The following is a 15462-nucleotide window of genomic DNA, read 5'->3' on the forward strand; positions in this document are numbered from 1 at the left end:
GGATCATGCTCTGTTTGTCCAGACACTAAACAGGAACTACAACTCAAAACCATTGCATAGCCCCGTTCCTCATGCCATGGCAGGCACCTCGAGCTGTGGCTCCCCATCCCGTTCATCATCAATCGCCTCACATGCACGCGCGCGTGCAGATGAAACAAGGCATTAGCAACGGTCGGTCGCAGCGATTTCCATCGAGTCAATGCAGCAGGTCACTCTGCTCTTCTTCCTTAAAAATTCTGCACCTTTTTGTCCTGTGCTTTGTTGCTTAGCACATGGAGTGTCGCTCGTGCTTCAATTTCAGATCTACTAGCTCTCTTAGTAGCACAAAACTTCACTAGTTACCGCTAGTTGCAGAGGATGAGGATAACACGATCTATGCTATAAAAGGGTCCATCCATCAACCCACCATGGACACACATCCGAACAGCTACCTTAGCTTGCTCTGACAACCTCTCATACACCACCAACCACCATAGTTAACCCTGCCTTCTGGGGCGCCGGAGGAGATGGAGGCGGCGATCGGCGCGGCGAACGGGCTCATCGGCAGCGTGCTCAATCTGCTGTCCAATGAGCTCGTGGAGGCGTTTGTTGCCAGCTCCCAGCTCGGCCTCAACTACACGGAGATGAAACGTGATCTCTTGTTCACGCAATGGCTACTGCAAGAGGCCCAGGCGAGGGGCAAAGCTGTGAGCGACAACAACGGTCTGCGGGTGTTGTTGCAGGAGCTCAGCACCAAAGCCGATGAGGCTGAGGATGCCCTGGATGAGCTCCACTACTTCATCATCCAGGACCAGCTCGACGGCACCCACTATGCGGTGCCGGACCTGGGTGATGACCTCCGTGGCCATGCTCGCCGCCATGCCCTTCGCCACACCATCGGTAACTGTCTTGCATGCTTTTCTTGTTCGCGCATGAAAGACCATGATGATGGTGTTGCTGCTGCTGTCATTACTGATAGTCCACCCAATGCAATTCTGAACCCTGGTAGTGATGGTAATGATGGCCCTGTTGTTAAGTTGTCATTCGACAGAGTTGCCATGTCCAAAAAGATCAAGTTAGTGATAGAGGAAATAAAATCCCTGTGTGACCGTGTCTCCAAGTTGCTCCAGCTAATTCCAAACCAAAGCACCACCACAACAGTCACCCAAAGACACCGTATCACTGGGTCAACCATTGTCCAAGATACATTGTATGGGAGGAGAGCTATTTTTGAGAAAACTGTAGATGATATCCTCACTACTGCCACAGAGCATTGTGAACCCCTTTCTGTTCTTCCTATAGTTGGTCCAGGGGGTATTGGAAAGACAACTTTCACCCAACACCTGTATAATGATAAGAGGATGAAAGAGCACTTTGCTGTTAGGATTTGGGTATGTGTATCAACTGATTTTGATGAGCGTAGACTCAGCCATGAGATCCTTAGCAGCATAGAAGGAAGCAACTCACCAAATCAGGCAACAAGCTTAGATCAGCTCCAAATATCCATAGCAGAGAAACTCAATTCTAAAAGGTTTTTAATTGTCCTTGATGATATATGGGAATGCAGTAGTGAGGGATGGAGAAAATTGTTAGCTCCATTCATGAAGGGGGAAGCCAAGGGTAACATGGTTCTTGTCACAACTAGATTTCCAACAAAGGCTGAAATGGTGAAAACAACCAACCAATAGCACTGCAAGGTCTAGAATTTGATGAATTTTTGAAGTTCTTTAAAGCATTAATATTTGAGGGAAACAAACTTGAGTATTACCAAGAAGAATTTGATGATCTTGCAAGAGATATTGCAAATAAATTGAAAGGTTCACCGCTAGCAGCCAGAACAGTTGGTCGGTTATTGAGGAAGGAATTTTCTCGGGAACATTGGATGGGAGTTCTTGAAAACAAGGAGTGGCTAGAACAAAAAAATAGTGATGACATTATGCCATCGTTGAGGATTAGCTATGATCACCTTCCTTTTCATCTAAAAAAATGTTTTTCATTTTTTGCCTTGTACCCTGAAGATTATAAGTTAAATAAGTTAGATATGACATATTTATGGATTGCACTAGGAATCATAGAAAAAGATGAGAATTATCTAGAAGAACTAGTAGAGAACGGTTTTCTCATGAAGGAAGGTCAATATTATGTATTGCATGATTTGTTACATGAACTGTCTCGAAGTGTTCCATCACAAGAGTGCCTCAATATATGTAGTTCAAGTTTTAGAGTTGACGCCATCCCACAAACAGTCCGACATTTATCCTTTACGATGGATGATAGATTTGAAGGGAATTTTAGGGAAGAGATGGTTAAATTGAGGAGCAAGATAGACATTGGTAATTTGCGGGCTTTGATGATTTTTAGAGGATATGAAGAAACAATAGGCAGTTGTTTGGAAGATATTTGGAAAGACGTAGAGGGTCTCCGTGTCCTATTTATAGCATCGAATCTCAAAGAATCTTTGCCACTCAATTTTTCAAAACTTATCCACCTCCGATACCTAAAACTCTATTACCCAAATCCATACGGTAGGTCAATTTCTAGTACACTATCAAGATTGTATCACTTGATATTTGTACAGCTTTTGAACTTCCATTCTTGCTACCACTTACCTAAAGATATTAGCCGCCTTATCAATTTACGTCATTTTGGTGTTGGTGGTGCACACCATGTGCGAGTTCCTGGGGTGGGAAAGATGAAGTGCTTACAAGAGCTCAAAGAATTCTGTGTTAAAAAAGAGAGTGTTGGATTTGAACTGAGAGAGTTGGGGGAACTAACAGAGCTTGGAGGGGAACTTACTATATGTGGTCTTGAGAAGGTGGCAACAATCGAGGAGGCTAAAGAAGCCAAGCTTGCGTGTAAAAGAGATTTGAAAGTGCTGAGCTTAGTTTGGGGTACAGATCTCGAACATAGCACTGATGTTCTTGATGCTCTTCAGCCACACCATAATCTTGGAGCACTTAGCATTATAAATCATGGTGGTATAACTGGTCCTAGTTGGTTGTGTGGTGAAAATAGCCTCAAAAGGTTGGGGTCTCTCCACCTAGAGGGTGTGTCTTGGGGCACCCTTCCACCTTTTTGGCAGTTATTGCATCTCACGTCACTCACATTGATCAACATTTCTTTACTTCGTGAGATCAGGCCTGGCCTTGGTGGTTTTACTGATGAAAGTTTTATGCATCTGAAGCGGATCATTCTTGAAGATTTACCTGAATTTGTCGAGTGGGTTGGGGGTGCTAATGCCCATTCTTTTTCAAGGCTTGAATGCATCCGCTGCAAAGATTGTCCCAAACTCTGTGTTGTGCCCTTTCTGGAGTGCTCTGTCTCTTATGCCAGTCTGTCAAACTTTGTTGTTGATAATTGCCCTAAGTTGCCCCTGCCCCCCATGCCTCACACGCCCACACTGACATCTTATCTTGTGAGAGTTGGTTCCACAAAGCTGTCTTATGATAAAGATAAAGAGTGCATGGTTATTGATGGGTATAGTGGTGAGCTGGCCTGGGATAACCTGCATGAAGTAGAAGGAATCAGAATTGAAAATGTGTCACAAATTTCATTGACAGAGCTCAGCAAACTGAAATCCCTAAAAGGTCTATGTTTCAGCAAATGCAACATAACGTGGCATGGACTGCAGGATTTCACGTGGCTTGAAGTACTTTGCCTAGAAGGTTGTGGCAACTTCTTTCGGGGGCCCATTGATGCAGCTCACAACATCAAGCCTTTCCCAGCTTCCCTCAGGTGTCTTCAGATTGATGAGGAGTCAAGCATGCAGTCAATGGCTCTCCTCTCAGACCTCACTTGTCTCACTGATCTAAAACTGCTGGACTGTGAGAATTTAAGAGTGGTTGGACTCAATCCTCTCGTCATGGTCAACCTCAACTCTTTGCGGGTGTATAACACAGGAAATTGTCGTAGCCGCTCTATATCAGCGGATCTCTTCTCAGAATTGGCGGTAGCAAGGGTCAGCCTATCATTGCCCGCGGGCTCCTTCCAATTGGAATATCTTATGTTGGATTGCATCTCAGCGGTGCTCGTTGCTCCCATCTGCAGCCTCCTCGCCGCTACCCTCCAGAGTTTATGGTTCAGGTATGATGAGCGGGCAGAAAGCTTCACGGGAGAGGAAGATGGAGCTCTTGAGCTCCTCACCTCCCTCCGCTCCCTCGCATTTGAGTATTGCCCGAATCTGCCATGCCTTCCTCAAGTGTTACACAGCCTTCCTTCTCTTTGCAACCTAGGGGTCAATCATTGTCCTCAAATCCGATCTCTCCCCAAGGGGGGCTTCCCCACTTCGCTAAGTGTAACCGTAACGGGTTGCAATCGCGAGCTAGATGAGCAACTCTGGAAATTAAAGGGAACACACCCAGATCTTGATGTGTCCATTTACTAGCCGGGCCAAGGTACGTAACTGGTAATATGCGAGCCCTTCTTCTGTTTTCTGCTAATTTGGAGTATGAAGATTATTATCCTAACCTTCACGGTATGGAAATATTTCAGGTCTCAGATGCTAGATCGAGCTACGTTGTGTGCATTGCTTGTTTGGAGTATTGGAGAAATATATACCGCAGAAGTTTTAGATGATATAAGAGTGCTTTCAATGTACTCCTATATGGGTAAGCACCACACCTTCTTTGCTTCATTGTTTGGTGGCATAATGCAACTATGTCTCCCTCACCGTTTTCTGAATATCTCAATGCTAAAACGCCTACTATTTTGTGCATATTGGAACAGGCACCTAGTTTTTTCAAGCTCTTGGTCGGTTCATACTACAATCAACTGTCAATTGCATCTTGTCTAAGCATCATTCAGAGTTTCAGTCTCTGCTTGGTAGCTTCATCTACGACCAGCTCAATGTAATGTCTAAGCATCTATATTTCTTTAGTTCCCTTACCTTGCTAATTTTCTCACCTCATATTCATTACTTTTATTCTGCAGAACCATTACAGTCAACTGTCATTTTTCCTGTTGGAATTCGGACAGAAGAAGCTGCCCAGTTCTGCATCGACCGTCCATCACGAAGGTCAGTTTGGCCGTTCATTCACTTCTTTTAGAAAGGGGAAAAAAGATCCATACTAAAGCACCGATTTTTTCCATGCATGTGTGGCATCAGCGACCAGGTTATTTGATCATAATTCGATGCTACCCCTGACCGCCGACTAGACCACTCTCAAAGTCTCAAGCTTCAGAGTTTCAGTTCAGATTTAGCAGGTATGCCTGTTGGCTGTTGACCAACGAAAATAATGACTGAGAAATTATATCCATGAATCCCATTACCTTGTTTACCGTCTTTTATTTAGTCTTACACTCGGTACTTGGATTGTGCAGATCAATTTCAACCAACAGTGGATTTACAAGTTGGCATTGATTCAGAGCTCGGTTGTTCCATCCAAACAACGATGGTAAAAACAGAAGCATCTGTCCGGATGTCTCGTTGGAGAGCTGAGCGGTTGTGCATAATCTACCATTTAAAAGGTACTAGTTGATTACTTCCTGTGGACTGGTTGTGATTCATTACAGGTTTCAACAAGTTACTCCCTCCGTTCCAAAATAGATGACTCAACTTTGTACTAACGTACTAACTTTAAAGTTAGTACAAAATTGAGTCATCTATTTTGGAACGGAGGGAGTACATAACATATTTCTGGTGCTGATTCGTTTCATGTATTTGCTGGCAGCATCACGGTGCTGCTGTGTGTTAACCTTCAGAGTTTCAGCTGTAGGAATTGAGCCAACTGTATCCACGATGATGAATTCCATGACCTCGTTCATCATTTTCTGGCTCTTAGATTCGTTAATTCTATTTCTGCAGAACAGGTTGCAGTCGACGGTGAATTCAGAAGTCGGTATTCAGAAGCTAATTTGGTTGTTACATCCAAACAACAAAAGTAACCTGCAAAGAGCATCGGTCTTGATGTCTGGATGGAGAGCTGCGCACGTTCATTCACCATTTCAACGGTAATTCCATTATATACCGACGCAAGTCATCATGTCACATGTGCACACGTCGGTCAATCCATTGCCAGCTGGCTAATTAGTACTAACTACTAAGTGCTTCTGTGTTTTACGCCTACGTTCCTTGCCTATGCAGTTCTGGCAGCTCTTATATTACATTTTGTGTATTGTGGCACCGGTGTTTGAAATGGAGTACTGCAATTTGCTTGCATTGCATGGTCAAATTTGAAGACATGGCTGGGATATAGCGGATTGATTCACCAGGAGGTGAATGCCTATTTGTTTCTGCTATACATAAATCTTATGAATGTTCCTTTCTTTTAACTTAAGAGTGTGGTCATTATCCTAACCTGTGCGGCATGTTTCAGGTCTCAGATCATAGAAGTCATTTCATTGGTTCCACGGAGTATCAGCCGATTCACTTGTATGCATGCGCATTGCCTAACTTCCTAGTGACTGGCCAGCTTTTGTTTCACTACATAATCAATTTGGGTGCAAGAGCAATTTCTCCTCTGTTTAGGTATATTGATCTATCTGAGCAATTTTAGATGATTCAAGTGGCTGTTAATTAGTACTGTATATGGAGTAGTCATCACACCCTTTTTTTGCTCCATTCTTACATTGGTTTAAAGCAAGAACGTTTGATTCGCATTTATATTCTGAATGAATATATCTGAATGCTAATAAAAGCATGTTTTGTGCAACATTGGAACAGGTTGATTACAGTACATCTTGTGCAGACTTTGGAGATCGCTTGATGGTGATGTTTCACTTACATCCCTCAGAGTTTCATTGCCAGTTCAGCAGGTTCGATTGTAGACCGACTCAGAATACTACTAATAAACTGAGCATTCGTATTCGCGAGTCTCTGAGTCTAACATTCATTATTCGGTTTCTGCTGTGCAGAGCAATCAGTGTGCGGCCAGCAGTGAATTTACAAGTTGGCATTCCGAAGTTAATGACGCGCAGCTGCAGAGAACCCCTGTCTTGATGCCTCGACGGAGAGCTGTGCAGTTCTGTGACGATCGTTTCAAAGGCAGCTAATTACATCAAGGGGTGGTGATTCGGTACGTGTTTAAAGAAGTTACATTACGTCTTGTTACTGTGACACTGACATGATGATTTTCTGGTACTGATTGATTCATGCATGTTGCGTGCAGGTTTCCCCTCCTTTGATGAAGCCGGACACTTGGCTCCTCTGTTTTCTTCCCAAAGGGACCGCCTGATCCTCTCTCTCCCAACGCCACCGCCGTCTCTTTCCCTGAGTCTCTTGCCTCGCAAGCATCTCCCCTCCCTGAGTCTGCTCTCGCAAAGCTCCCCACCACTTCCTCCTCCCCTCTTGGTCCTTTGTAAAAATAAACACAGCTTTGAGCAGCATCTAGGAATTAGTTAAGCTCTCAAGCGTGCATCGTCTTCTTTTCTTATTCGTAGTTTAACATGTCAGCGGTGCTCCCATCTGTAGTTTCCACCCTCCTCTCTTAGTCCTTGTAAATAAACACAGTTTTCAACAGCATTTAGGTCATACCTTTGATCACCAACACAAATCGTGTTGATTCTCTCTTGCCCTCTAAGAAATGCCTCATTACAATCCCTCCTTCTTTGCTACCCCCACTGCTCATCTTACAGGGTCCGTCGACAGGAGCAAGCAGCATGGACAGAACTTGGCACACCAGAGATGATGATGATGACGACGACGATGACAGACTCCGAAAATCATGCGTGCTTCTCTGTAGTGCAGATCAGTACAACAGTTCTTCCCTAATGTAAACTTACTTAAAAGTCTGGGATTTAATGATTGTGGTTCAGTTCGAGCTACCAAGCAAAGAAGCTGAGAAAGAAAAGGTTCAAGTGTTATAACGAACTGCTGCTTCAGAGTGGACAGCTAGCTTGCTTGTTGACTCGACGAACCTGGAGCATCGTTTGCTCTTCAGACATGTACAGTGATTATTGTTAAGCGGCACAGTTTGAATAAAGGGGAGTGCTTCGGTAAAACCCCCCTAAAACGTATAATGGATAGTATGGTCATTTCACGTTAGGTATAGGAATACCCACCCGACGCCGTACGTCCGCGCGCGACGTCGTATGCCCGCCCGCGTATGCCGCACCCGTCGCTGTACGTACGCCCGCCCGCGTACCCGCACCCGTCGCCGTACGTCGCCGTCATACGCCCGCACGTCTCCACGTTGGCGTTGACAGTTGTTGGAGGAAAAAAAAGACACGGTAGCCGCCGACGCCTACCGTCGAAACCCTGAACCCTAACGCATCCACGCCGTCTCCACGTCAGCCCTCGTCTGCACGAAGTCGCCGTCACCCGGGTCACCGCCCAAACAGGCCGCCGCGCGTGCCCGGCAACGTTGCCGCTGCCACCGTGTTCCATTCCCGCCGCCCAGATGGCCGCCCACCCGTGATCTACATCGCCGCCTCCCTCCACGCACTACGCCTGCTACGACCAGCCATCGTCCTCACGCCGTCGACACCTGCCTCCGCCGGCCAGCAACGTCACGCCATCATCACGTTCGTCATCGGAGAAAATGGATCCGGCTGAAATCCTCGCCGCCGTGCAAGAGGTTGGTTTGAGACATCGTTGTGCTTGATGAAATAATTGTTTTAGGGATGATGTTACACGGTGTTTGATTGATCGTAGATTTTTTTTAAAACATCTATAGTTAGAGGAGGAGGGCGATTATGATGGCGATGATTACGGCGAGGACAACGAAACCTCGTCACTGAATATGGATGAACCTGCTGAGGAGAACTACATGAGTTTGGATGAATCTTATAGTGGCAATGTAAGTGTGATCAATGTTGATAAAAACAATAAATATGATAAACCGCACGGACAATTACATGTTTTTTTTGCATCATGCAGCGACATGGCGATGATGATGATGATGATATGGATATAGATGATTCATTTGCTGAAAGTGCACTCCGGATATGTTTTTAAAAAAATCAGAGAAGAAATGACATAATAACCATATGAGCGCTACATGTATTTTTTTGCAATGTGCGCAGATGGACGAGGACGGGGACTTTGTGAGGAATATTGTGGACGATGAAAGTGACAAATCGCACGTTGATGCATCTCATGATGACAGCTCCAGCAAAGTAAGTTTTGAAACTTACATACATTATATATTAAAATAATAACTGACTGACATAAATGGTTTAATGCATTAATTTACAGGGAGATGTAGATGGTACAAGCGGGAAGGATGAGCATGTTGGTGATGATCTGTTTAATTTTGACATCGGATTTGATGAATATCAGCAAGAATCATTGGACATGCATTGGAAGGTAATGAGGAAGACGTTCAAGTCACTAGGAGAGGCTTACAATTTCTATAACCAGTATGCTTACGAGCGTGGTTTCAGCGTAAGAAAGGACTCACTGAAATATTCGAAAGGTCCTGAGGGAACTAAGCGCTTGAGAAAGTATATGTGTGCGAGAGCTGGAAAACGACAGGCAAAACTTTGTACAATGGAAGGCAGGACCCGCAGGCTGAGAGGGGAGACTCGTTGCTTCTGCGATGCGCATATAACTTCGAAACTTGATAAAGAGCGTGACATTTGGTATGTCAGCAGTTTCAGTGATGATCACAGTCACGTTCTAGCTAGACCGGATGAAGTCATGTTTCTTCGGTCTCATAATCTGATAAAAGAATATCAGAAAGCTGAGATCTTAACCATGGCAGGTGCTGGAATCAGGAAACATATGATTTATGATAATCTCGTCAGTAGGTACGGGTCATATGCAAAGGCTGGTTTTGGGAGGAAGAAGCTTTATAACATGTGTTATAGAGAAAAAATGAAGTTGCTTGCACAAGGTGATGCAGACACTGCCATTGGGATCATGATGACCAGAAAAGAGAGAGATCCAGATTTCTTCTTTGAGCACACCGTCGATGATGAAGGAAGGCTGAAAAATATATTCTGGTGTGATTCTCAATCACGTCGAGACTATGTTGACTACGGTGATGTGACAGTCTTCGACAGCACATACAGGATGACTAGGTATGGCATGCCATTTATACCTTTTGTCGGTCTGAACAACCACCGTTGCACCACGGTATTCGGTTGTGCTCTTGTGTCTGACGAGACGGAAGATACATATGTCTGGCTGCTTCAGACGTTTTTGAGGGCTCACTGTCAGAAAAGGCCCAGGTCAGTAATTACTGATGGAGATGCAGCTATGATTAAGGCCATAAGAAAGGTACTTTCGGAGGTTTGGCATCGTCTTTGCTCGTGGCATATTGAGAAGAACATGCAGAAACACCTTCATCATAAGTTTCTAAAGGAGTTCGGGTCTCTACTTTATTATGCCACTTCAAAAAAAGTATTTGAGGAGAGATGGGCAGCGTTTACCACCAAATGGCAGTCGGAGAAAACAAAGACATGGTTACGTAGGATGTACAAGAAGAAAAGGCTTTGGGCTGCATCATATCTATCAGGTGGGTTTTTCTTAGTTATGCGAAGTGACCAGCGAAGTGAGAGTCTAAATTCATGCTTTCACTTGCATCTAGACTCCGGTATGACTATTGTTGATATGATTGTGCACTATGAGAACTGCATAGTTTGTCTCCGTGAGAACGAGGTGCATGACGATTACACAAACTCACAGACAGTTCCAGTACCAGTATTGGACGAGTGTAAAGATATTGAGAAATCAGCTGCCCGTGAGTTCATTGCGGCAAACTTTTATATCTTATAGGAAGATATGAAGAAGGCACGGGAGCTTGAGGTCCTTGAGAGACTGAGAGGAGCAGACATTCACAGATTCATACTGACATGGAAGGAAAATAGGGATATCAGATTCACTGTGGACTACACCCCAAATAACTCCGAAGAAACCGTGAAGTGCAGTTGCAAAAGCATGTATCGCAAAGGACTTCCTTGCAAACATATTCTTCACGTTCTGATTCAGCTACGCTTACGTGAGATACCTAAGTGTTTAGTACCGCGGAGGTTGAGCCAAGTTGCAAGGGTGGACTTCCCGTGAAGCGCACTAGCGATCTGTTTGCCTGGGGATGGGCAGGTGCAGGGGACAGAGCAAGGTACAGCGAGTTGACTATCTTATCTGCCGAAGCAACTCATAAAGCATGCCATAAACCATTTTTATTCGACAAGTTGAAGGCGGCTCTGAGGGACATAATAGATAATGATTACACTGAGGAGGATGAGCCTGGTGTGGAGGTACAGTTTATGAACGATGATGCATTTGAGCCTAATCAAGATCATGGTCTTTTTCGTGATCCCGCAAAAGTGAACACCAAAGGCGCACCAAAACAGAATGTTAAAGGCCGCGGTAAGGATGGTCCTGATGTCACTACAAATGGGCGACCTAAAGCTTTTGATGAGAAAAGCAAACGTCAATGTGGACAGTGCGGTCTTACGGGTCATTATAAGTCCACGTGCCCTCAAAATCCTAAGTGTGATTTTCGTATGTTATTGTAAATCTTATTGTTCAAACCAAATTTATTTGTTTATTGTGAATTAACACATATCTTACTGTTTTGATATGTAGGAACTTTGCTTGAATACTGGAGTATGGAAGATTGCTTCACCCTTTGATTGAAGACAATTTTTTGATGGATTGCTATGGAAGATTGCTTCACCCATTGATTGAAGACAGTTTTTTAATGTTCTATCTATGTGATCTATTATAATTGTTAAATTATGTTATATGAGACTTATTTTACTTTGTTGATGTCAGACTATTTGCTACGATAAAGTATTTGTTTGATGACAGACTATGTAATACAAGAAGTATTTTTACTATGTTTATTTTGATGTGCTCATTATGCACTGTAGTGCCGTCGCTGTTTACTGTTAATTTTCTGCACTGTACGGTCGCCTTCGCTTAGAACCCCGTCGTTTTTTTTAAAGCCCGACAAGTGCGCCGGCGGCACTATCCCACAGGGCAGCGTCGGTCAGCGGCACTCCCATAGGGCAGCGTCGGACAGCGGCAGCAGAACGAGTTAATCAGAGAAGTTCGACTGCCTACGTGCCGCCGGGTATATAAGCCGGTTGTCGCGCGCTCCGTCGGGCGAGGTGGGACTAAACATTTCCCGTTGTCGCACCGCGTGGTACTTGGGCCGTCGTCGCGCCACGCGTCAACCAAATCCCTGGACAAAAAGAGGCGGCAACTTAAAATCACTCTCCGGGCCAATAAGTACCATTGATGTGCCTCCCACGAACCTACGGATCGGGAGCTTTACCTTAGGTCTCAAGAAAAAAAATACTCCCTCCATTTCAAAAATTTAAAGTTATAGCTTGTCCCCGGTCAAACTTTTGGAAATTGGATCAAGTTTGTAAAAAAATATATATACAAGTACCTATATATATATATATATACACACACACACACATAAACACTATTCTGATCACGGGATCAGAATAATATTCTGATCACAACCTGAACTGCCTGAGTAACGCACCTAAACTTCTCTCTGTACGAACCCGACCTTCGGGCTATCTTCGCAACCGTGCCTTCTACCGCGAGTTTTTCTGGTTAGTCGTGTTCCATGTGATGTAAGTGTAATCTTCAAACGATTTTTAGCAACTAAATACTCGTTTTAGATAGGAATCTCGCTCATAGGCGGATTTTGCACTCGGGTCGTGAAGAACTCGCGTTTTTTGCGATTTTACTGCTTGAGTTGTTCGACCTGAACTTCCCCCTGTGCTAGGTTGAACTTAACGCAACATTGCCCAAATAGGGCTTGCTATATACCGTTGGAAAGCTATGGACACGAGTATCATGACCCAAGTTAAATTTTTCTCAAAATGTAAGCGGTTTAAAAGCAGTTTTGAAAACCGTTTTTTCTTCACACAAAAAACGTGAATCGTAATTCCGATCGCATTTCTAAACCGTTTATCGGAATGAGGCATATAATATGGCGTTGGAAAGCTGCTGGAAAAACCGCTCCTTCCGCATGTTGAAAGTTTTTTCTAATTCCTATGGTTAAAGAGTAATTTGAAAAAATGTAAAATTTCGTAAACCGGACAACTGAGTTCGTTTTTTTATGTCATTTCTAAACGGCTAATCCAATGGAGGCATATGATATGGTGTTGGAAAGCTTATGAAAATGCGGTACTTCTTCATCTTGAAAGTTTTTTTCTAATTTTGAATGATTTAAGAGTAATTTAGAAAATGGTCCAAGTCCTATCGAGTTCGTATTTTTGAGCTAATTTTTTAACCGTGCGTCCGAATGCAGCAAATGATATGGCGTAGGAAAGCTTAAACAAATGCGAAACTTTTTGATATGTATTGTTTCTTCCAATTCTTTACGGTTTTAAGTCAGTTTCAAAAATGGCGAAAAAGGTATTTTCGCCGTAATTTCCACAAACTTTATCGGAATTGGGCAAATAATATACCGTTGAAAAGCTATGGAAAATGCGAAACTTTTTCATGTTGATGGTTTTCTCTGATTCCTAACCGTTTTCAAGTAATTCCGAAAACGGCGGGATCATTCGTTCTTCCTCTACCGTGAAACAGATTCTTCGAAAATGCACCGCGTGAAGAACCTGAACTTCTCGGTGCGTGTACCTGAACTTCACTCTATTTTTCACGTGATTTTTTTCCTCGTAGATCTTCATCCACTGCTCGTAGCTCTCCATCCCACTCACAGGAATTGAGCGGGTGATATACCGATGGAAAGCTGCTGTAAACACGCAATTTTCCCGTGTTGATCATTTTTTCATACTCGCGACGATTTTGAAAGTTTTTCATCTGAAATTCATTTAGCATAGTAGTTGAACTTCCTGCTGTTTTCAGTTGAAATTCCGGGACGTATTTTTATTTGTAATTTTCTCATCCATTCGTAAGTGTTACACAAATAATATTCCTTTTGTACAAACGTCTTTCACAATAATTTTTTTAACTTTCTCCGACCAAGGACCTGAACTTACACAAATGATATTACCGTCATTTCGAGGTAAATTAGAAAATGGCGAGATCATGATTTCTGCGTTCATCGTGAACGGAAATGCACTGCATGAAATAGTTGAACTTCTGGAGCATGTCTGTTTGAACTTCACTCTGTTTTTTGACGTGATGTTTTTCGCCCGTAATTCTCAAACCACTTACCGTAATTGAGCAAATGATATACCAATGGAAAGCTATTAAAAACACGCAACTTTTTTGTGTTGATGAGTTTTTCATACTCGCAACGGTTCAAAATATATTTTTGAATAGGTAAAACAACGTCTTTTTTGCCTATTTTTTACATCTAACTGAAGGTTGGACGTCTCACACTAGAGATCTCGAACTTCACCGGGAGTAGCACGTGAACTTCTAGCAACAAAATCTTTTAAGCTTTTTGTTTTCTATTCTTATTTTCTTATCTGAAACGCATTTTGTGTAGTAGTTGAACTTTCCGCTATTTTCATCTTGAACTTCTGTCATGTATTTTTGTTCAACCTCCCTCACAAGAATTTTTTGAACTTCCCCGGACAGAGCACTTGAACTTCTAGCAACAACTTTTTTAGAAGTTATTTTATTTTTGAACTTCTTTTTTCCATTCTTTAATAACGAGATAAATCTGAGTTTTCTAAAGAATCAGAGAGGTGTTTGAGGAGGTGGACAATGACTGGCACTCGAGTCTTTTTGTGTGCTCTGTTTTGTGGTAATAACATCAAAATAAGGTGTTGCAGCTGGGGGTGGCGTCTAGTATAATCGGCCCCACGAGCATCTTTGTTCGACCTGCCAGAAGAACTCTGTTTGACCTGCCGATGAGTACAATCCGGATGATCCAAGAAAGTCGAGAGAACGAAGGAGTTTCTCTCCTTACCGCGTTGAGAAACTGCTATTCAGAATGCATTTTTTCAGAAGCCAAATATACAGAAACAATTTTTGCAGCAATTTTCATGCAAATTCAGAAGTTCAAATCCTCATGGGGGGATTGGTCAGTGTACAAATGGAGGGGCAACACTACTGAAGAGGAGTCGCGTGGTTCAAGTGGTTTGCCACGGCCGTGCCTTCCGATAGTGGCAGGTGGCCACGGCGGCGACCTAAGAGAGAAGGTAGCAGGGAGGTAGTCGGTGCCACAGCAGCGGGGCGCCCGGAGGTGCGTGGCAGGTGGTGGTGGCGGCGCCCTGGGAAGGCCGCGGCGGAGGCACCCTGGGGCAGGTCGCGGGGGTGCCCTGGGGCAGGTCAAGGTGGCGGTTGATGGCAGATGGAGGCCACCTCCACGGCAAGATAGGAGGGGTGGTACTGGCGGTGGCCAAATCGAGGGGCGGGTGCAGCGTGGCGGCTGGACCCAGGCGAGGGGGCGAAGCGGCGGCGGGACGGAGGCTTGGGGTGGCGCCAGGGCGAGATCCAGGAGAGGAGATGTGCGGGGCCGGATCCAGCAGGAGGGAGGCAGCTCCAGCCCGGAGGAAGGCCGCCTGTGACCACCACAGTCGAAGGCGGAGCAGGAGGTGAGGCCACCATAGTTGAGAGCGGAGCAGGAGGTGGTCGGCCGCGGCAAGGGATCCGGCCGCCGCCATCCCCAATGGATCACTGGCGGGGGAGCTCGCCAGCGCGTGGTGGCTGCGGAT

General features: G+C 44.4%; 1 protein-coding gene and 1 pseudogene across 1 annotated transcript; both read left to right on the forward strand.

The window, feature by feature from the left end:
* Window positions 1-431: 431 nt before the first annotated feature.
* LOC125525289 lies at window positions 432-7897 on the forward strand (annotated as a pseudogene).
* Window positions 7898-8021: 124 nt separating this feature from the next.
* On the forward strand, window positions 8022-11500 carry LOC125519534 (protein FAR-RED IMPAIRED RESPONSE 1-like). Its single transcript, XM_048684317.1, has 9 exons — window positions 8022-8145; window positions 8350-8492; window positions 8592-8714; window positions 8795-8859; window positions 8940-9033; window positions 9113-10138; window positions 10547-10601; window positions 10961-11118; window positions 11450-11500. The coding sequence occupies exons 1-9, from the start codon at window positions 8022-8024 to the stop codon at window positions 11498-11500; spliced, it is 1839 nt and encodes a 612-aa protein (XP_048540274.1).
* Window positions 11501-15462: the final 3962 nt, after the last annotated feature.

The sequence above is a fragment of the Triticum urartu genome, chromosome 7 (genome assembly GCF_003073215.2).
Source record: "Triticum urartu cultivar G1812 chromosome 7, Tu2.1, whole genome shotgun sequence".
Taxonomy (NCBI): Eukaryota; Viridiplantae; Streptophyta; class Magnoliopsida; order Poales; family Poaceae; genus Triticum; species Triticum urartu.

Bases quoted from the DNA above. Each gene is read 5' to 3' on its own strand.
- LOC125519534 (XM_048684317.1), top strand. From the start codon at position 8,022: ATGCCGCACCCGTCGCTGTACGTACGCCCGCCCGCGTACCCGCACCCG. The intron at 8,715-8,794 runs GTAAGTGTGATC...TGCATCATGCAG, and splicing joins ATGAATCTTATAGTGGCAAT to CGACATGGCGATGATGATGA. The intron at 9,034-9,112 runs GTAAGTTTTGAA...ATTAATTTACAG, and splicing joins ATGATGACAGCTCCAGCAAA to GGAGATGTAGATGGTACAAG.